General features: G+C 46.1%; 1 protein-coding gene across 1 annotated transcript in view; it reads left to right on the top strand.

Annotated features, from left to right (window-relative positions):
- The window catches only part of SH3RF3 (SH3 domain containing ring finger 3), a gene marked incomplete at its 5' end in the record, with an annotated part of 93278 nt that extends 83619 nt beyond the window's left edge, over window positions 1-9659 (top strand). Inside the window, 1 exon segment of the mRNA XM_009870318.1 lies at window positions 9167-9659. Within this exon segment, the coding sequence (XP_009868620.1) occupies window positions 9167-9335 (169 nt within the window).
- Between the last annotated feature and the right edge of the window lie 13398 nt (window positions 9660-23057).

The following is a 23057-nucleotide window of genomic DNA, read 5'->3' as shown; positions in this document are numbered from 1 at the left end:
TGATGCAGGGCATGATAAGGGATACAGAACAATTCGTACCTTACATGGTGTTTTACTGAATGTAGGTTAAAATTTGGTTGGGAAGGTAACAATAACACTGTAACATATTTAAACTTTTCTAAAGCATCTGGTTTGTAACCATAAAACTTTTACTGAGTAAGCTGTACGTAACTGGCACAGCAGGTACTAAGTGAATTGAAAACTGATTCATTGCCATCAAATCTAACTCTAGATCAGAAATCACTAGAAAATTATTGTGTGTGTATGTAGTGCAGCTCAGCAAGAGTTGAGGCTTGGACCTGCAATGTCCAACACCAAGTCTATGCTGTTGCGGAATGGAAGTGGGAGATAGGTGATAAAGAGGGCAGACCCATTGACACAGAGCTAATTCAATGCCTTGGTAAGGAGAACACAGAGTAGCATTATATTTCAGAAGAGCCAAATCTGAGGCAAAATGGAGCGGCTTCAGAAAGACATCAGAAGAAAAACAGAAGATTTAAAACAATATACTTCCACTGAGTGATACAGGAAGCTCTGGTACACCTGGTAAAGAGCAGGCTTAGGAGTGTGAGAGACTGCAGATAGGACAGACATGCAAATGTTTTTACTCTAGGTTGGGCATTTTGTCGAAAGGAGATGCTATTGTTCAAGCTCAGCTGTTAGACTTGAAGCAGAAATAAATACAGGCAAGCCCTTCAGCATTGTAATGAAGGCAGTGAGAGGAGACTATCATGGTAATCTCTTGTCCCTAAAATCCATGAAAAAGCAATTTAGTAAAAGGAGTGAAAAACCAATCCCTATTTAGGTGCACTTAATTTGGTCTGCATCAGTTTAAATTAATGCTGTAAGAAAAGCTAAATCAATATAAACCAGATTTAGCACCAGTGTAACTAGATCAGTGGAATGCTGCACCTTTAGTTAAACGTGGCCATGAAAAGAAGCCAGGAAGAACATTCCCTGATGTCTCCAGACTTGGCTGTGGAGGTGCTGCTCCCACACCTTTACTGTAGAGAAGTCCAGGCACATTATTTAATATGCCAGGGCTAGTCCCATATCCTACAAATTTCTAAGTTCACCTCGGGATGGTCTGGATAGCGAAACATTGAAGTGATTACAATTTTAAGTGGCAGAATCGAACCAGAGGGACATAGGTTAGCTGCATCTGCTCAGCTGTACTGGATTCAGAAGTATATAGATTTAGATTGCTAAACTCAAGTAAATACTTTCAAATGCGGTGTATGGTGGTAAGGAACTTACTCTGATTTTAAGCATTTTAATTCCTGAGTCTTAAATCTGAAAATAAGCTATAATTGAAGTAACCCTAATTATACACAGCAGGCAAGATTTTCTAATTGATTTATGAATTAACTTCCATATCATTGGTATATCTGCATTCCTTAACTGGTCATATGGGTTTTTTCATGCCCATAATGGGAAATATTAATTACCTTCATGCACTAGGAAGGATAATACTTAGTCTTGGAATAATCTGAGCAGATACATTAAACACTTGTCTCCTAGAAATTCATCCCACATCCATCTGTGCTCATTAAATCATCAAATTGCTCAGAAGTACCAAATTATATTATTTTTAAAACAAATTACGGTTTTCAAACCACTTGTTCTTTTCACATCTGGCAATGGAGGAACTCGCCTTCAACGTCACTCAGCTTCGTATTTTGCTTGTTTGCGTTTTGGTGCATTTCATCTGCACAGTAGGAGCAATTCTCTGAGAGAGAAAAGGGAGGAGAGGGGGGAAAAATAAAGGTTAGATAAACAAATTCAGATGCTGGATGAAATTTTTAAAAGCTGCAAAGCATTTCAGTGCACTTAGCTGTACTTGGCTTTCTGTCTCCCAACGCCCATCTGCGCGCACAGAGGCAGAGCACTGGAAGGTTGGAAGAAGTAGCACATTCCTTAATATTTACAGCATTTGAAATGAGGCTCATGCAGGCAGCGGAGCAGCGCTACTTCTCCCAGAGAGGTTGGCTTGCAGCTCCAGCCCTTGCCACATCCCAGCTACTGATCAAACCTCAGCGGTCGCGCCGCTAGCTGTGCTGGAGGTGCATTAAAAGGCTCTGATTGCTCACAGCTCAACGCTCGTGATCTAAGGAAAGAATTGCTTATTCCACTGCCTGATGGCACAGCCCTTCCTGGGAGCTGCAGCCGGGCAGGCAGGAAGGTGAAGTGAGCTTTGCCCTCTCGGAGATGCTGCTAGTGTTTATACTCTCATTTATGTTTTGTGCAGGGGGAGAGTGAGGAAAACGATTATTTTATCTTATTTGGTGTTCCAAAACCTGGTTGTGGGTGGCTGGATTGGAAAGGAAATTGCTCGTAGCTCTCACATAATTTCTCCATGATATTTAACTGCTTTGCTGGGACAGTTAGTGCCCATCTCTGCCTTCTGGGTGCAGTTCCCCACTATGGGTTTATAAAACCACTTCCCTTCAGCTACTTTCTGCCATAAAGCATCCAGCAGTCCAAGCAGTGGAGCGGAGAAATTTCCCATGTGGTGCCCTTGTCACTTTGTGTTGCAGTGATTATCAAGTGAATTAGCCCATCAGGCCACGTGTGTCCCCCCCATACGCTCTTTTCCACCTACTAGTGATGAATCCAACTTTTGCTGGCGCAAGAAACGGGACCAGCACAGCGATGTGCTGTGGAGAGGCAGGGCCTGGACCGGTGGCTTGCCCGCATCCAACTGGCGCTGTGGGCTCATGTGAGAGTGGGATGTGCTGTCTGCGTAGCAGCACTGAAGCAAAACACTTTACTTGCCACCCCCTTCAAGACTATATGACTGAGAGCTGAGTGTGCATGTGCATGTGCGTGTGTGTGTGTGTGAGTCATGTTCCCCGCGCTGCCTGGCACTGTTCCCAGATACGAACCTGAGTAAAACATGTCACGCATTGTTGACTCTTTTATAGTAACTGGCACTAATTCTGCCATGTTATATTCTGATAAAGCAGTCGTGTCCAGGCTTATTGTCATGACTGGTGTTTCCACGTCATGTTTCTGTGGTTTTCGTGGCGCCTTCAAGCAACTTGTTACCACAACAGTGCTACGGAATGAGATGGGAGCAGTGAGTTTGACCTTTAAAATAGACCCTTCTCTGTTTCCATTTATCCTTTCTACAAATCACTGCCATGTCAGAAATTGAGCTCCCAATTCAAGGAAGCATTCAAGCATGGGCTTAACGCCCATTGACTTCAATTTTGCTGCACATGTATATCTTCTTTGCCAAAAGGGAAAGTGAAGAAAGGGTTTTTTTCTTTCCTGGAAAGTGATACTAGACAAATGACCCCAGGAGTAAGTTCTGACTGAACAGTGACGTGTATGCACATGGTTAAGCGCTTCTCTGACTAGGGATACCTGCCTTAGGACTGAGAGACTAGAATTAGCCATCTCAGAAGTTGAATCCTGCAGTATTTTCAGCAGAAGGGGATCCAACTGAGATTTTTCTTCTAAGGCTGTTGATGCAGACACCATAATATGGTGAAGCAGGTTCTGGCTTGTAGAGTGCAGAGATGTTTTGCAGGTCACTGCAATCTGCCAGTGAAAGGATGGAGAAACTGAGCTCCATCGATAAGCAAGAGCAATGGTTAACTGGGCTACATGCTTCATCGTCACCAATAATCTATCTTTGCACAAAACTGTGTATCCCTAATAACCAAAGGATCTATTGGAGTCACAGGACTGGACCCCTCAAACCTGTCCTTAGCGCATGATACTTTGACAAACAGGAACCTGCACTAAGCATCCAAATCAAAGCACTCTAAAGAGGACCAGCTTGGAGGTTAGCCCTACAGACCTAATTTGCCTCACTGTACATTTTTTTCCTTATGTTTCTCTAGCTTCATCAGTGTCCTGGATGCATCTATTTACTCAGTGAGCAGATATCAGCAGTTTTTTCTCCTCAGTGTCCAGGCCTAAGCCCAGCCCTTAATTACTGATCAGTTCTGATCGATACTGTTCAATGCCTGTCTGTGCATGCTGACAGAGAGCCTGTGTAGGTAATTTAGACCAGACAACTGACTCCTACGCAATTAGGGTGTGTGAGATGACTCTTACTCTGTGGAAAGTGTGGCACAATGCTTTGCAGCTGGAGGAGTCAGAGAAGCCACTTCTTCCACACCTGAGCTACTCAGTGAGTTTTGCTGTGGTCATTCGCTAGAGACTTTCCAACCTCTGCAAAAGATGGAGTGGCTTTGGCAGCCACACATCTCTTCTGTGTCAGAGCCTTGACTCACATCCAGAGCAGGACATCTTGTGCACTAAATGAGGCAGGCATCCTATGGGAAAAATAGTATGCAATCATGTAATGAAAGATTATATTGCATGGAAGCAAAAGTGAAGTCATGGGTAATTTTAGTTTCCTGTTTCTTCATCGCGGGTTCGTTGATGTGAAACATTCTGTTAAGTTAGTAGATGTCTTTACGTGTCTACATACCTGATTTTGAGTCAGTTTGCTTTTCTAAAGGAAACAAAACAAGAACTTCCATTGTGTAACATCTATTTGAGTTTAGGAGTCTTAGCTGCACTTTGCAGCTGTTGGCAGCGCTGGCAAAGTGAGAGCTTTGTGGTGGGAGGGATGTTTCTTTTGACTGGAAGGTCAAGTGCTGTGAAGACAGGACAGTGGGGTTCTCAGGCCTTTGCTGACAGCAGAGAGGCAGGGATGACAGACGCATTACCAGCTCTCAGTGAGTTGATTGCTGCCAGGGTCCCCATCCCACCCTCAGCCTCAGTGCCAGCCTCCACCCATGCAGTCTCCTGCCTCACAGGATGTCATGTCCCAGTCCCAGGCTGGCTTCCACCAAGGCTCTTTGCTCTCCCAGTCTCAGCTCAGCACAGCTGCTCCCTCAGAAACCCTGTCCACACTTTCTCTCAGGGCTTCCAGTTTTCATCATGGTCCCAATGCTCCCTCAGCTCCCAGTTTTTCTCCCATCAGCCTCTTGATCCCTCTCCTGCTCCCTGACCTCACCTTACCCCGCTCTCCAACTCCTTGAGGTTTCCCTGCCCAGGCAAACCCCATCTGCCGTGCTAATAATACTTGCAGCCTCTCCTCATTTATTTTCACTCTGGCACCGAGGACCCTCCCCAGGCCACTGCCCATCCCAGACAATCCCCTCCAGGAAAGAAGTGCCCAACCCAAGGATGTCACAGCAGACAGTGGTGGGGAAGTCCAACATCAAATCTGTGGCCTCAGAGAAAAAAAGCAGGAGAGGAACCCATTGCTTGGAAAGGAAGAGAAATACTGCCCTGACATCCCAAGAGTTAGGATGTAAGAGTTAGGACATCTCGCAGCATGAATCAGCAGAGAGTTTTACCTCAAGCCTTTTCTAAGCATGTGCCCTTTTGAGGTGGTTTGAATGCTTTTAACCCACCTGAGAGCAGGTGGTTTTCTGAAGGAACCCCATCCTGGACAGACCAGAGGAGGTCTCTGCTCCCAAGTATGGGCACCTGAGGACAGATTATGGAAGCCTTCACCTGGGTCCTGCTGGTGCTGTGAAACCCCTCACGTTACTCCTGGAGGTGATCAGACCATTTGAGATGAACACAGGTCCCTAATCCTGACACAGTAAACTGCCGTTGAGACTTTGGGCCAAAATAATTAACATCTGGCAGAATCGCAACTCTCTGAGAGTATGATTTACAACAGAAAATACCAAACAATGTTAATAATAGGCAGAGGTGGTTGCCACACTTATCATCATGATTACTGTCCAGCTAATTAGCATTTTTAAAAGCTGGTAATTTCGAAGTGTGGTGTGACACAGACAAAATTCAGAAGGCTCTGAGATCCATCTCAAATACCGGGAGACAGTTCAGCATCAGAAAACCTACAATTTTATAGGAGCTGCTCAAAGCGGGGACAAAAGGGGAAATGAAAAGGGGAGATATAAATAGAAGTATGCGGGTTTGCCTTTTTGGGAGTGAGAGAGGATGTCTGGGAGAAGAGACCTTTTCTGCCAAAAAAAATACGGCCAGTATCTGTATTTGCAATTCCGGTCCAGGGGATAAACGAGGCAGAGATGCCACCTGGAGGCGCGGAGAGGTGGCACAGCAGCGGTGCTGGGCTCCTGCCCACTGCAGCCCTCGCCGGGCTGCCTCTGCCGGGCCCCGCTGCGAAAGCCTCTCAAGGGATAAAGCACAGCATCTTTTTCCGTCTCTCAGGACGATTTCTTAACCAATTTGCAAGGTCTTCTGTATCTAAGGTTTCCTTATTCTGTCAAGAAACGCTTTGGTTCTGTCCTACGAAGCACCGTACTTAATTAAATCTAAACCATGGCATTTGAGTTTTCCTTAAATGGGAAGAAAAAAGTGCTTTGTTTGGTAATGCAGCAACTGAGTTTTGTTCTTCTAACACTCTAAGGAGATCCTGTGTAGAACCCCTTTTATGATGAAGGGCACACGCCTGTTGAGCGTGGTTACCTCCCTCCTCACGTGAACCATTTAGGGGCTAGCAGCTCCTCGCTCCTAGGATGTAGTCTAGCTTTAAAAGGATGCCTCTGTGATTCAGGTACGACATGAGGTGCTGGTAGTCCGAGCTTCAGGGAAACCCTGCCCAAGACACCACCCTTTTCACCGTTTCTATTCCTGATCTGCCAAAAAAAAGGGTCCGTGAGTACCTTGGCACCACTTGACTAATGCTGAGGTCTGACCTCCTTCATTCTTGAAGCCTCTTGAGGTCCTGGTGCAGAGCTCCAGTGTGCTCTGATTGTGCATAGAGTTGTGAGATCTGAAACTTGGCATCATCTTAGCTCAAATTGTTCCACTCTGATAATTTAATTAATCAACACTGCAGCAGAGTGTTTGAAATAATGTGTGCATTCATTTGCATAATGGATGTAATTGGCAAAGCTTCGTAATGTAAGAGTAGCAGTTCCACAGATGATAGCATGATAGACCATTTTCCTGAAGCCAGCCAGCGGCACATATTTCAACCTCTGCTATTTGCTTTTCCACAGAGGAAGGAAGTGACAGCTAGATTTATTGACCAAGAGAGAGAGGTGACCAGAAGATTTTTGATGGTGCTTGAACACATATATTTTCTACATGACTGTGGTGCTGTGTCAAGATTAAAAGGCCACAGTCAGGTTTTAGAGCAGAACCCTTACTCCAGATGTTTAATGCTTTCCCAAGTAATGGTGTACTTGTGCATAGACATGTCCAAACATAGAGCCAAAGCTAGTATTTTCACTGTCATGTAAAAGTGGAGGTTCAGAACCGCTGTCACTAGGTACCTGAGCAATGTCTGCAAAGAAAATTAGTGGCTGTCACTGAAGAGCTCCTTGCTTTGGTACTGGAAATGGCCTCAAGGAGTGGTCCAGAGCCTCCAGGGAATGCTGAAGTCAGCCCTCAAGGACAGGATATTGTTTTAAAAAAATACTCGCCTTGTAACAAACCTGACTGAGATATCAGTGGCCATGCAGTGGTTGTGAAAATATTAATCATCGGGAGATTGTCTTTAAGTAATCAATCAACATCTTTTAACTATCTTACTATATTCATTACTTGGCAATTAGCAAGACAGTTATTGACTGTTAACCAAATGCCAAATGACTGTGAAAGTACATGTGCTGAAGAAAAAAAATATGATGCAGCAAAAATGTATTCCTTGCTCTGCACATAAGTGCATTGATATAAAAGTGCCCAGTCTGTGCTCTCAGGAGAACACCTGCTGATAAGCCTGAGTGCAGAACAGCCGTATCAGGACCAGACTCATCATCACTTCATTGAAATGAAGTGACACTTGAAAACTAAGTTCTCAGAGAGCCCTGTGAATGGTTTAGGATGGGGGCTCCCTGTTGGTTTGGAGGGCGCTTTGAAAGTCATTTGATATCGCTCCCTTCCAGGTTTGAGGGCCTGGTACATTCTTAAAAAACACAGTGAGAAAAAAAATGTGCAATGCTTTAGCTAACCTCTCCCGATATCATAGCCAGTTGGTGGGAGCACTGCAAACCCATTTTTCACCAGCAGTAGACAGGAGAGGAGCTAGAGATGTCATCTGTCTGGACTTGTGTAAGGTCTTTGGCATAGTCCCCCGCAACATCCTTCTCTTAACTGGCAAGATGAGGATTTCGTGGATTGTTTGGTAGATAAGGAATTGGTTGGATGGCCACATCTAGAGAGTAATGGTCAATGGCTCAGTGTCTGGATGGACATCAGCAACAAATGGTGTCCCTCAGAGGTCTATATTGAGACCAGCACTGTTTAATGTCGTCACCAATGACATAGACAGTGGGATTGAATGCATCTTCAGCAAGCTTGTAGATGACACCAGGCTGAGTGATGCAGTTTACATGCCTGAGCGATGGGATGCCATCCATACGTGAACAAGCTTGGAAAGTGGGCACATGTGAACTTCATGAGGTTCAACAAGGCCATGTGCAAGGTCCTGCACATGGGTCTGAGGGTTGTTCAGCCTCAAGAATAGAACATTCCAGGGAGACTTTATTGCAGCCTTTCAAAACTTGAGGTGGGCTTATAAGAAAGATGGCAACAGACTTTTTAGTAAAGGCTGGTAGATTCAGACTAGATACGAGAAAGAAATTTTTTTTATGATGAGGGTGGTGAAACACTGGAAAAGGTTGCCCAGTGATGTGGTAGAAACCTCATCTCTGGAAACATTCAAGGTCAGGCTTGATGAGGCTCTGAACAATCTGATCTAGTGAAAGGTGTCACTGCCCATGTGGGGTAGTGAGGTTAGAATAGATGACCTTTAAAAATCCCTTCCAATCCAAACCATTCTATGATTCTGTGATTTTGGATGGAGCAGATGCAATGCTGAATGAGATGTGTTACAGCAGAGGCAGGTGCAGTGCCGTGAGAAAGCAGCCAAGTCCCTGGGGCAGGCTCAGCCTGTGACCAGGAGCGGGGATCACTGCAGGTAGCCCAGCCATTTGATAATACCTTCCTGCCTTCATGGGCTGACTCCAGAACATGTCCTGGTCAAGTCTCCAGGCAAGCTGGCTAGAAATCTCCCTGTCATACTGAGTTTTAGTAGAAAATTGAGCTGCATAGGCTACAACTGATATGTGAAAATGTAACTTATCAATGCTTCCAAAAGCATTTTTCCTCAAGATTCATGGTTCTGGTGCCTGGCTGCTTCCATCAGGCACGGGCTCAGCGGCTGGCTGACCAGGTCTTTGCGCTTTTGTCTCCAAAGGTATCGCGTCGTGGTCCCGTACCCGCCGCAGAGCGAGGCCGAGATCGAACTGAAGGAAGGTGACATTGTGTTTGTGCACAAGAAGCGGGAGGACGGCTGGTACAAAGGGACGTTGCAGAGGAACGGCAGGACGGGCCTCTTCCCCGGCAGCTTTGTCGAGAGCTTCTGAGGTCAGCTCGCTGCTCTCTCAACTGGAGGAGCTTTCAGGGGAAACTGCATAGCACAAGGAGAGACAGCAAAGAGAAACTGGACTGATAACCACTGCCATTTCTATTTCCAAAGACTCCCTTCCCAGGCCCTTCAGTCTACAGCTCTGGAGATGCAGTGCCCCGCTGTGCTCCTGAGACCACGTGCGGTGCATACAGTGGTATGTTGAAGTAGTGCCTTCCACCTGGAATCACAGACTGAAAGGACGCCCATCTGGACTGTACGTAACCTAAACTCCGACTGTTAACCCTTTTGTGTAAATTATAGAGAAGATATCTTTAAAAAAAGAAATTAAGAGGAAAGTTGTTATATTGCTGTAACTTATTTGTCAGAGCTGCAGTGTTCTTATTACTGGCCTATGCAAGATGGATTTGAGAGTTCAAGGAGGTGTGCTAGGAAGCTCTTAAACTGGGATTTCATTTTTCCCGAGAGAAAATGAGGGAGGGGAGGGTGGTGAAAAGCTCAGCTGAAGATCGATGCATCATCACGCAAGAAAGAATGAGGAGTCCAAAACGTTAATGTCATGCTTTCTATATACCTCAAAGACATGCTGCGCAAGTTTGTCAGTGAGCGTGTTCGTGCTGAGAGTCCCGCACCATCCGGTGTCCCGGCCTGCTGCCAGGGAGATCCTGGAGGAAGTACAGCTCCACCTTCAAACTGTGGTTATTTGAGCAGAATCCCTTTTGCCTGTCTTCTGCCCTTATTATATGCAGCATGGGTTTTTGTCCTTTGGTATCACTTCCCATTGCTTTTTTGTATGATGTACCTTTTTACTGTAAGAATTGCTCTACTTTATATATATTCCTACTAGATCAGACATTTCCTCTTTTTCATACATCTGGTGCTATTTTTTTTAACTGTTAAAGGTTTGGTTTGGTTAAACAGAGAGGCTGCAGCAAGATCTGCATTCAACATCTGAAATTAGAAATGTACCTGAAGACCGAGATCAGACTGCTTGTTCGTGCTTCGTAGAGGAAAAGAGCTGTTTGGTCGCCAGCAAATATACCTGGAGAAACATGTCGATGCAACACGCACACGCTTACTCGCTCCCGTGCGTTCAGAGTGGCTGAAGAACCACGCTGAAGCACAATGTTCTGTCGGGAGAGTAATAATTACTTCAGAGTTGGAAGTAGTTCCCAGAGGAGTTGTCTTAATTGACTTTTTCATGGCAATAAGAAGAACACTGCAGGTTCTAGCACACGCAGGGACTGTGGAGTTTTCCTCTGTCATTGCATCACGGAGATGAAAGCTGATCTGCAATGGCTGTAATTAACGTTATCGAAATGTGATTTCTTACTGTAGAAACGTACAGTTCTGGAGACTGTTCGATTTCTTAACGTGGTCAAGCTACAATACAAACCGTATCAGGCAATATAAGCTTCCATCTACCAGGGACTTAAAAGTGCAATAAATGTAAAGCGAGTTTAGCCAGTTATTCATATGAAGCAGAATGAGAAGGGGGGAAAAAAATCTGGAAAGCGATTGTGAGTGTATTTAAAAAGGCATCGGCTCTCGAGGAATGAAACGTGATAAAAGGTTTTTCGTAGCTCTATCCGTACCTTGCCTTTGCCAGTGGCTGGCTGTTTGCCAAAGCTCACATGTGGTGGTCATTTAAAAGCATGTCGGAGGCACTGTAACCTGGAGATGATCTTATTAAAAGGAAGAGGCCCAGTGGGTGAACATCATTACTGTGTTACCAGTATTTCATATGCGAAGGTGTAAGTTTTGTTTTCATTCAAGCCGTGTATACTAGTACATACCAAAACCCATGTAAGTGAGCGTTCCTATTTAAGTTCGGCTCCGTGACTTTGTTCTCTGTAAAATAAGTTTCTTCTTGCTGTCACATGTAACGAACCGATTCCAGAAACACAGTCCATGGCCAAGTATAGCACCTTCAAACAGGGAGGCATCATTTTCAGGATGTTTCTTTTTATATTTAACGTTGCCGCATTTGTTCATATTCCAGATTGTAATGAGCCAGCCACTAAAAGTTTAGTTACTGTTGAGAGGAAATTGCCTTTTTATAACCAATAAGAGACTGAAGAAACATCTTCTGGAAAGACTTGCTTGAGACTAGAGCCATATCTGTTCCATTTATTTGGTCCACATCAGAATTGGTATCACTGCACCTCAAACAGTAAACTGCACAGTCAGTGAGCCAGCAATGCCAAAATGCGTTATATTGATTCCAATAAAAATTCTGATCTGTCAAAGATGGGGACATTTTTTCTGATTACTTACAGTGGTTAAAACTCTCTTAAAATTCTGTTCCATGGGTGTATTTACTACACTCAGAAACACGAAACAGGATGACGGCTTGCTTGCTGCCTATTATGTTTAGCCAGATCTAAAATGGATCCAGATTTCCACCTTTTCGTGCTTAACTCTTAACAGGACAAAAGGTGGTGTGTGACAAGACCAAGGAAAACACACAGATGTCGTGTCATGAAATCAGTGCTTTAAAGTATATTTTGCAGTGAGGATGATGGGTTTTTTAATGGATGACAACCCTTCCAGTCATACCTCCTGCCAGGAAAATATTGGGGGGGGGTGGGTGCAGCAGTGTATTTCTATTTTGATAATAGCTGTTTCTGGCCCCCATTTATTGCTTATCATCAGAGTTTGGGTTACTGAGTAATCTTCTTGGACAAATCACTTCCATGCCAGGAGCACAGGTGCATAACTTAATACAGCTCAGTGATACGAAAACATGACCCAGTGCCATTCGGAAAGTCCTGGACTGAAAGAGGTTCGATTCGTACTGTGGTCTAATTTTTACCTGTCATACCAGGGAAAGGGAGAGGAAGGGGCATCTGCGTCTCCTACAACAGGGAGGGGAGGAAAGAGAAGACTCTTTCTGGTGGCCTCAGTTTGTAAAATGCCAGGTTTTCTCTTCTAGAAATGGGTTCAAGTAATTGAACAATTCCTTTGAACTTTGCACAGCTCAGAAAATGTTTTTGTTATACATGAATGTTAACGTGATTTAGAAAATGTTGGCGGATATGAGTACAAATGAACTACAATGACTGTGTTTCTGATTCTTTAAATAAAATAAACATTAAGGCAACTTGAGGTTTCTCTCTGTTGGATATTTGTAAAGTGAACAAGCAATGTAAGGGGCAGAGAAAACAGGGAAGACCCCTCTGCAGACCCTGCTTTTTTTGAGAAGACCTTACATCTCATTTTCTTTCCGTAGGAATTCCCACATAAATAAAGGCCAGTTAAAGGTAAGAGATGCCTGAGCAGAAGTCGGAATCTCTTTCTGGATCGCCTTTTGGCAGTTCTTCAAAATCTTCAGAAGTTAGCAACAGACCTGTGGACAAAAGGTGTCTGAAAGAGAGTGGAGAGAGGCCAGGAGGAGTGACTTAAGCTGGCCAGGGCAAGGCTGAGGCAGAGACGCTGGGAGGGGGTGAGGCAGCAGATGCCTTTGCAAGGAAATCGGCAGCTTCCAATTCTGCTAGCGGGCTTCAGGGGTGCTCTGAGGTCACCGGATGAGTTGAGAGGGTTTGTGGGCAGAGGAAGACTCCCTTCCTTCTCCCCCGGTGGGCTTGGGCAGGGTCCATGTGTCTTCCAGGCTATGTACAGCCACAGAACCAGGAGAGAGGGAAGGAGCAGGTTGTACCTTGAGCATCCAAATGTCCCCCTAACCTAGGTGAGGGGTGTAAACCTGCTTTTGCATGTGGCCTGAGCTTCTCGTTCAGCAGTAACATGGTGCGGAGCATCTGGAGGGGGAGTAGGGGCTGGATCTGGCTGCATTTACCTCGTTTTGTCCAGGAGATGCCTTTGAAGAAGAGAGGCCTGCAGGTGGTGATACAATTCCCCAGTCAGGAGAGTGTAGGGCACGAAGGAGCCACACTCAGTGTCACGAGTCTCTCTTTGCCTCAGCTGCATCCTGAGTCAAAATTCTGAAATGGGGGAACCACAAGAATTTGAATGTTGACAGGCAACATTTCTCCTTCTTCTTGGCTTCACCAGCTATCCCGCCCAACAAGCAGCATGGTATAAAACACCGCGTGGCAAAGCCTGACAACTATTTCCAAGCTGGTCTGCAGTGCCAGTCCCCTCCATGTTGCGATGAGTCCTGCTCCTCTGGCACCTCTTGGCATATGCTGCCAGCACACGCTGCACACCTAGCCCAACCTTCACACAGTACTCTGTCCTTTGCTCCTGCTCCAGAGCCTGATAGGAATTCCTGACATGTTTCGAATTAAAAGTAATCATTGTAAAATTGTCACATGGCTTGTCTATTCCTAAATGCTCGTGGAGAGCAGGACCACCTGGACAACATCTGCAGGGCTTTCCTGCAGCCAAAAGCTCTTCCTGACTTCAGCAGCTCCTTATAACATGGTGAACCTGGCAGCTACACGACTCGGCTAGTCGATGCCAAACCAAATAAATGAGCTGTACTAGCAGGGAAGCCAAGAGGTGATACAGTCTGGAGAAGGCCCTGTCCTCATATCCCAGCTTTTCATGTAGCAAAAACAGCTTTCCAGGCAGTCACAGATGTATTTCCAATCACTGGGGTGCAGGTGTCTCCTCTCCCTCCAGAAAATGACTTGATTTTTCTCAGCCAATGAGCAGGACCACCAGTCCCATGGTGCCACAGAGGGGCCACAAGCCAGGACACTGAGGGATCTGCACCTGGGGGGTCCTCTCGGCTCCTCCCAGCATCACACTGTGGCACACAGACAGCCTGCCTGTCCCCGTGCATTTAGAGCTACAGCTCAGTTGCAGGTGACCCCATCGCCTCTTGGCTGTCTTTTTTACTCCCACCCTATGGAGCCCCGACAGCTCAGGGAAAATTCAGACAGTGTCCCACCGGCTCGGCACGGGAGTTGCTGAAAGCTGTTTCCAACACAAATAGCTCTTTTGCACCAGCTGGTACGCAACATGGTGGTTTTGCAAAGGCAAAATAAATGGTCAGGCATGCAGGATTATGAGCTTCACAACCACCTGTGTGCACACCTACGTGTGTATGTGAAAATCCATGAGCAAGGAGTGCTGCTGGGGATAGGGGCTGCCCTGGTGGTCCCTCCCCCTTTCAGAGAGGGCATTGGCAAGGGGGGGCTGGTATTTTAGTTAAAGGTGAGCATCCTGAGGGGGGATGCCGTGCCTGGGGAAACCTCAGGCTTGGTTGGTTCTATCAGTGCTGCGCCCCAACAAAAGATGGGGGTAAGCAAAGGGGGACCTGCCTTTGGCAGTGAGCTTGCTGTCTGTCACCCATGGGTTCCCCATGGGGAGTGCAGCCATGAAGGGAAGCTAAGTGATGGGGCAGAGGAAAAATAAAGCCATTAAGGCATGAGGGAAGAGGGGAGTGCCTTCAATTTACCATCAAAGAAGGAAAACAAATTTGCATTTTCCATCTGCACAGATCTTGGTAACGCTGATGTCAGTCATTTCAGTGCATGCAAACTCCCAGCAGGCCTCAGGGGTGCAGTTTTGGGGTGTGCATGGCAGCAGAGGGCAGTCCCATTGCGAGGAGGGCAAGTCCTCTGCCATCCCACCTGGTCAAGCAGGACCACAATAAGCATTTGGGGGCCGGGGTCCTCAAGGAGGGCACAGCCACAGCCCAGAGGACTACAGAAACAAGGCAGTGCCTGGCAGGACCTCTCCAGAGCAAACACACACTATTCCAGTCTGAGGAAAACTCACCAGGGCCCTGACTCTGCTGCTGAGTCAGGCTGGGAGTCAAAGCCTGACACACACCCATCGCCATCTGCGACCCAGGTGTTGGGACCCTGCCCCATATCACTGATGCCTCCACAAAGAGCTTGGGGCTGGCTCTCATATGATGCTGCACAGCCAAGGGTGCTGTGAGCTGCCCCCCCACTTTTCCTTTCTCCCCAGCAACAGCAGAAAGACATTCTGCTCCTCATGGGTATGTCAAATTTTCCCTCCAGCTGACCATTGGAAAATTAGCCTAATCAGATAGGGGAGTGGGGGGCAATTTATTAAGGTTTTCCCCCTCCCCAGGTAATTGCCTGGGATCTGCATTAATGGAAACATAAATTGACTGCCTTTCTGCTAAATGACAATCAGGTTTTGTTTGACAGAGCTGGGAAGTATCTTATGCTGTACATTGGCACCGAACAATCTAAATGCAAATTGCAAAATGTTTGGGGGGTAAAGAGGCTGTTTATCTTCTGATGAGGTTATATGATAATGCAGAGGGGGAAGAGAATTGCCTTTCAGCTCCTAAAGGCTATCAAAATGTGTGATGGTTAAACTGCGGGGCCGGTGTTTACATATTATTTTAATGGACCAGACTCAGTTATTCAGCATGGGTTTTCTTCTAACAAATCACTATTTTTAAACAAGATGTAGTGCAGTGCCATTTCAGCCATATTTCAGCAATTCTCAAGCCCTCGGGTTAGCATGGAAAGTGACAGAGCAGTCACCATTTTAATCCTGTTACGTCTATTACTCTCAGCTTGTTCTCCTCTGATGAAACACATTGCAGTGCTTCAGAGAGGCAGAAAAACATTTGCTGCACTCCTGGCCTATTTCTCTTGTTAGATTAGCAGCTTTGTACATGGCAGCACTGCCCAGGCATCTCCAAAGCTCTTACACAGGAACACTCACAGCTGAAAAATGAAATGCAACTAACACCATCAGCTTCCTGAGAGTCCACTGTGTGCTGGGAGTCACCTCTCATGGTGGCTGCCCCGCGGTGGATGTGCAGCAGCTTTATTGCCAGTTGGTTGATTGTTAAAAAATGTTATTGCAAAAGTCAAAGCCTTGAAACCTGCTCAGTGCATCTCAATAGGACATCTCCACACTAAGCTGTCAAGATCCAGAGTGAGATGCAGTGGGCATCGCGGTGGGCAGTGTGCTGGGGCTGGCACTCGCAGGCTCTGGCCACACTGGCATGAGATCTGCGCTGGCGTTTGTACCATATGGCTTATTCCACAGGGAAGGCAATAGTTTCCTTAAGTCTTGTCCTGGAGGGAAGAGGGGTGTGCAGCAGCTCAGGGGATTCCATAACTCAAAGTTTTCAGCCACTCGCAGAATTGGTCTCCCTGAAGTTTTTCTACTAAGAGTTTGTAATCTAATCTTCTTGGAGCTTGATTTAGGCTTCTGCATTTCTCCATAAATTAAGAGACAGGTTTGAGTTTACTCCAACAGTTTTGTTCATCTGGAAGGCAGAGGAAGGAAAGGATTAATGTATTATTTTTATTTTCAGTTTTAAGTATGTCTCATGCAGAAGAATGTGCATGAATCTCTACAAAGCAGGAAAAAAGCAATAGATCTGTAAAAGTGACACAGGCTCTGTGTGTATAAATTGTTGGGCCCTCAGACCATTTGGTGTAGAATAGCCAAGTCATACAAATAGAGAACATCCAAATAGAGTATTTGGAAGTAAATGAATACACGACGGGTGGGCAAGGAATGTGAGCTTTTAGGAAGGCAAATCACTGAGCAGTGACTGTTGCCCCATCTAGGAGAGCTCTGCCATCTGTTCAGGGGGCAGCTAGGATTTTGGTTTCACCCACCAGCTCTGCTCTTGTGACTGACACCTTTAGGGTCCAGCCAAAGCATCCCTCAAAAAGGACTCTTTGCACCCCGGGAGAAGGACTAAAAACAGTTTTGCAAATTCAGCCAATTAATGAGCACCTGTTTAACTTACTGTTGTTGAAAAATATGGCAGTGCTGCGTGCTGTTTTAACTAAAGCTATTTAAGTTGGTCCAAGGTGATCTGTGCCTGTGATAAGAGACAGAGGAGATAGTGCCTCACAAGAGTTTCAGGTGTCAGCAACACCACGAACTTGAAGGAAGCCACTCTGAGGTCTGAGCTGCCAGTGACTCCCTCATATGAAGGGCATAGCCCTTCTGGCAGCTTCTGGGTTTCCTCGATGATTTCCCATCAGTTTGGAGATACAGCAGTAGAATTCATATAAGAAACGATCCAATGCTCAAGCTTTCTATTAATGCCAGATAACTCTGGGTCAGGCACTTTAAAAGGAAAATGAAGCAAAATATGAAGCCTGCCTTCCTTCACCTCTCCAGTCCTCATAGAAGAGCTCTTCATTAAATAGGATAGTATTCATTCAGATTTAAAGGCAGGAAAATGTATTCTTCAGCATTTCCCATGGCTCAATGTGAACTGCTGTTGCAATATTGCACTTCCATCCATTTACCCTAAGCACAGGACAGTAAAGTGCTCTGGAAACCCACACCCAATTAATGCTAGATTTTGCCGAGACAATTTGTTAAAAGCACTGCTTCACTTTGTCTAAATAAATATTCATTAGTCAAGAGAGAGAGAGAGAGCACAGGAAATCAAAGGAGGGTAATTGGGGCAGGGAGGATCAGGTCACCTGTCACTGCTCCAGTGGGCGTTTAGTTATTTATACAAAGCAGAGAGAGACGATGAGTGCCTGAGGCACCTTCCAGCCTCCATATCTCTGGGCCACTGTGCTTGGAGGAGGATCAGCAGCTCAGGAGCTTGTCCCAAGGACCTGGAGAGTCTCGTCACTGTTTCAATATTTGCTACCGCCTGAAGCAATGCTGCCTTAGACATGGCTGGATACTCAAACAGCTGGTGGAGCAGCATCTCCCAGTGCCCTTGCAGAGCTGGCAGGCAGGGCTTGAGGTTCAGCGCAAGCAGGAACGGCTGGAGCAGCCCATAGCACTTTGGACCAGGTCCAGGAGCGCTTGGATGGGGGTCATCTATCAATATTGTGGTCTTTTCCTTTCATCCCCCTCCCTGTGCCTATCAAGGCAGCAGTAGGGTACAACGCAGATCAGTGTTTGATACCCTTCCTGGGTGGCGCGCGTGGTCAGACACCTGCTGACACCCACAAACCCAGATACAGATGGCAGGTAGGAGGCTTACTGGTACCGATCCAGGTCATTCCTGGTGGGGATTCAGTCCAAAATTAGGACACATAAATGTAGGTGTCCAAACACGGCTCTGGGCTGCAGGGTGGGGTGGAGGCAAGAGCCACCCTCACAGCTTGAGAAGGAGCCACCCAAGTCAACTCATTTTTCTAACCAAGTATGTCAGGTCCATGCAGGAGCAGAGCAACTTCTATCGTGCAGAAAAGGCTGCTCTTTTCAGCAGTTGGCAAAACAAATAGAGCTTTGAAAAGTCCCTAGTACAGCATCCTGCTGATTTCAGTGCCGGCGAGGCTTGCAGCAGAGCAGGTTTGTCCCACAGTCCTGCTATCCGTGGCTGGTGATGATGCTTGGCGCTGTATCCCTCCTGCTCGGCGCAGGACCAGCCGGATGCAAGGATGCAGCTTCAGTCGGTGACTGGGGGACAAGGGAGCTGCTGGCTCGCCCTCATGGGGGCACGGCCACAACTTGGAAAGGGATGCCCACCTGGTATAGTCCTAGAGCACTCTTGCTAAATGGTTATGAAGTGATTTATTTTGTCATTATCTTGCTTTCCACAAAGATGATGAAGGGAGTGGAACATCTCCCTTATGAGGAAAGGCTGAAGGAGCTGGGTCTCTTTAGCTTGGAGAAGAGGAGGCTGAGGGGTGACCTCATCAATGTTTATAAACATGTCAAGGGGGAGTGTCAGGAAGATGGAGCCAAACTCTTTTCAGAGATGTCCAACGGCAGGACAAGGGGCAATGGGTACAAGATGGAACATAGGAGGTTCCATAAAAACATTAGGAAAAATGTTTTCACTGTGAGGGTGATGGAGCACTGGAACAGGCTGCCCAGGGAGGTTGTGGAGTCTCCTTCTCTGGAGACATTCAAAACCCATCTGGACACATTCCTGTGTGACCTACTCTGGGTGATCCTGCTCTGGCAGGGGTTTGGACTATATGATCTTTTGAGGTCACTTCCAACCCCGATCATCCTGTGATTCTGTAATTCTGTAAAGCTGACTTTGTTTCTAAACTATATTAGTTTTTGCACTTTCATTAATCTCCTCAATTTGATAGACTAAATTCACCTTTTTGAGGACCGATGATTTTTCTTTAACTTTGCCATGATCAAACAAATTCAGGGGATTTATTTTTTTTTCCTCCCAAATTTTCATTTACTAAAAGAGTGGAAACATACACATGTGCATCCCTGTCATCTGAACATCAGGGAATTTTTCCTCTGGACCTCTCCACTAATTTTTGTACTGAAGCCTTCCTACCACATCCCAGAGGTTAGTAAAACTGGAAATGACCTGCATTGAGAATGCAAGAGTGTGTGTGTGTGTGAGAGAGAGGAAAAAAAACTATGAGGGACTGTCCCTCATATCAGTAAAATCTGCCGCATTTCTCCAGGCGGTGTGTGAAATATAGCTGGCACATAATCTGCCCAGCAATAAAACGCTGCCGCATGACTCCCCAGCACCCGGGGAGCTATCATTTTCAATTAGGAAAAAAAGGCCTCTGGCATGTGACAGTGATGGCAGAAGAACTGAATGCAGTTAAGGCAAAATTTAGTTTCATTACGGCTTGATGCAGATTAGAGTTTTTCTTTGTTTTCGCACCGCATCCTTCTATCATCGAACAGGAGGTAACAAGGCAGCACAGGGTTTTCTAGTGGCTTGAGCACAACCATAACTGAGCTGAGGAGACCCTAAAATAATGTTTTTAAGAGGAGTGCAGCACAAAAGGCCTTTGTAGCAAGCCTAAAACTACCATCCTCACTGAGCAGAGTGGTGCAATTTAAACAAATCTGGATAGCAATGCCAATAATCATCTGTTTTCTATTTAGATGGGTTTCAGGCTTTATTTTAGCCCCTTTAAGCCATTGCCTTTCCTTAGACCAAACTGTGATAATGTGAATTTAAAAATGCATCCTTGGTACCTGCTCCTTTTCCTCTGTTGACAACATCAAGCACTGAGATGATGCAGTAGCGAAGTGAAGGAAGACACAGTGCCAGCCTGCCTCTGACTTAATAGCAAATCCAATACATTACTCAGAATACATCTCTTTAATGTCTCACTTAAATCTCCATCGTATCCTAACAAGTGTAACTCAGTTTTTACCTCGAGTTTTCAGAAGTTAATCTGCCACAATATTGAGTTGCATTTATTTCAGTATTTTTTATATTTCTAACTGAATATATTTTGCAACCTAGTTCTGGATAGATCGGGGAGGGGGGGGGTGTAAGTGTGTCAAATTTATTTCTTCTCCTCCTTCTTTTTTCCTTTCCTCAAATGTTTATAAGTGTTTTCAACCCCGGGAGAGATTGATGAGAGTTCATATCACTCCCTCTCTGCTGTCATACCCAGTCCTGACACCACTCTGATGCCGCAAGGGCACTCCATGGTTTTACCTCTCTGTGGTCAGCTGAATGGGAGGAATGGAAAAAGCCAATGGTGCAGAATCCAGACACACCAGGGACCCCTCAGCAGATGAAGAATAAACACAGGCTTATATAGTGACACAGACCTTTGGCACGGCTGTGAGTCTGGCTGGCAGAGGGATGTCCTCTGTGTTGCCCTGCTGCTGGGACTTTGATTTCTGCAAACAAGGGCTAACACTGCCTGTGTCCAGAGATTTTATCCCTCCTCATCTGCATAACCAGAAAACCAAACCTGTGGTGTCGCGGGTCTCCAGGAGCACTTCTGCTTTCCCCTTCACTGCAGCATCTTTGGGCTGGGGTCTTTCACAAACAGAGGTCAGACCCATGAATCCACACAGCCACCCTTCAGCCACCAAGACTTGGGGGTTATTTCATCTCCTTTCACAGTGGCTGCTCTTGGCCAGCAGCATCAAGTCCTTCCTTAAACTTCTTTAAACAGTCCCAGCCAGCAACAGGAAGGCTGAAGCAAAACTATGAGAAGTGGAGGAAGAATTTTTACCACAGAGCAGAGCAAAAATCCCAGGCACAGCAGGTGGAAAGGGGTGGTCCCAGCATTAAGTGGCAGGACTCTCCCATCCTTCCCTTGGGATGGTCATCAGTACGGCTGCCTGACCACGCTGGCAGTGAAATTCCCCCAGGACTAACACCTGGGGGACCAGAAGCATAACAAAGGTGTTCACTGCTCAGCTCTTCTCCCTCCCAGAAGAGCTCCCAGTCAGCTCCAACCCACTTCTGTCCTCTGCTCCTTGTGGCCCCTGAAGCTAAATATCTGCTCTCCATCTCTCTAACACAACAGGAGCTGCAGAGCCCTACAGACACAAAGTGGACAAGCACATCCATAAGCAACAAGCCAAAAAGGGCTTCAGGCTGCTTATATATTTACCCAGCCCTTGTGAAAATATAAGAGTAGAACAACACTAAATGAGGACTCTTTCTGCTCTAATCTGCCATTTGGGGAATTATCATACTTTATGCATCCAGCAAGATGTGCTTTACCTCTGAAGAGGATCAGCATGGATGTGTACGTGCAGACTCACCATATAATTGCCCACAGCCCAGGCTCTTATTGCCTGCTCGGTTTCTGTGTAAGGCTAAAGTGAGTCTCTGTCCTGAGACAGTAATTACCATGCCTACCTCATGTATTACAAAATGATAAGAAGTTCCACCTCAACATGAGGAGAAACTTCTTCACTGTGAGGGTGACAGAGCACTGGCACAGGCTGCCCAGAGAGGTTGTGGAGTCTCCTTCTCTGGAGAATTTCAAAACCCTTCTAGATGCGTTCCTGTGTGGCTGCCCTAGGGGATCCTGCTCTGGCAGGGGGGCTGGACTAGATGATCTTTCGAGGTCCCTTCCAACTCCTGACATTCTGTGATTCTATGATTCTATGATAAAATTTGAGTCTTTGATAGCAGGTCATATCAGGCCCAGCAAGGTAATTTTTCCAGCACTCCTGGCCACAGGGAAACAACTATCTGTGTTTCAGAGCTGAACATAGGCAAGCAGAGACCGCAGGGCCTGTATAAATGCCAGGGAAGAGCAGAGAAGCTGGTTCAAGTTCCAAGTTCAGGACAACTGGGTCTCCCCTCTCTCCCCAAACTTCAGTTCTTTCCATTTTCACATTTTAAACACAGAGGCTTCCTGATAAGTGTCCCTGACCAGGTTGCCACCATAGCACCAAATAAATACACTGTCATACTGCTAGTACATAACGTCTGAAGAGAAAGGCTGAAAGCCCTCTCTGACACCAACAGCTCCAGCAAAGTTGTCTCCCCTGCATCAAGCTTCCAGGCTCCATTGGGAAGGGCTGGAAATCCCTACACTCCTCACGGGTCTGTCGGGGCTAATCCAGCTTTTAACACCAGTGACGCAGTGACGATTCCAGCCTGAATGAGCACCCAGCCGCTCGCGGCTGGGCTAGTTGCATCGTGCTCCTCAACAGGAGGACAAGGCATGACCTCACACCTTTGGCTGTGAGATGAGGCACCCCACCAACTTGTCACTGCTTCATTTCTTCAGGGCATACAGCAGAAGAGCAGCCTACTCTGGAGCACATGTCCTGGGAGATACCTAAGCTGATGTCTTCTTGTCTCTATAGAAAATAACATGATATATTTGGAGCCAATATGGAGCTGGGAGGTGTTAAAATCACAAATGAAGACAGAGAAATAATACAACAGGACCTGAAAATCTTCCAAGTCCTGTAGAGACAAAGAATAATTGTGAAGTTTAACCTGCAGAAGGTGCAAGCCAATATACCTGGGGCAGATAATCAAACCCACAGGTATTTCATGAAGGAAGCACTCAGAAAGCAAGGGGTAAAATAAGTCTGCAAGTAAGAGATGAAGAATGAGTGTATGCATATGTGAAAGCAAGAGAGCAAACAGGAGCCTGGAAGAGTGCAGCTTTTCTCAGCAGGA

The sequence above is a fragment of the Apaloderma vittatum genome, unplaced genomic scaffold, assembly GCF_000703405.1.
Source record: "Apaloderma vittatum isolate BGI_N311 unplaced genomic scaffold, ASM70340v1 scaffold2165, whole genome shotgun sequence".
Taxonomy (NCBI): Eukaryota; Metazoa; Chordata; class Aves; order Trogoniformes; family Trogonidae; genus Apaloderma; species Apaloderma vittatum.
Note: the sequence above shows the minus strand (reverse complement) of the source record. Positions and strands in the feature narration are given on the sequence as shown.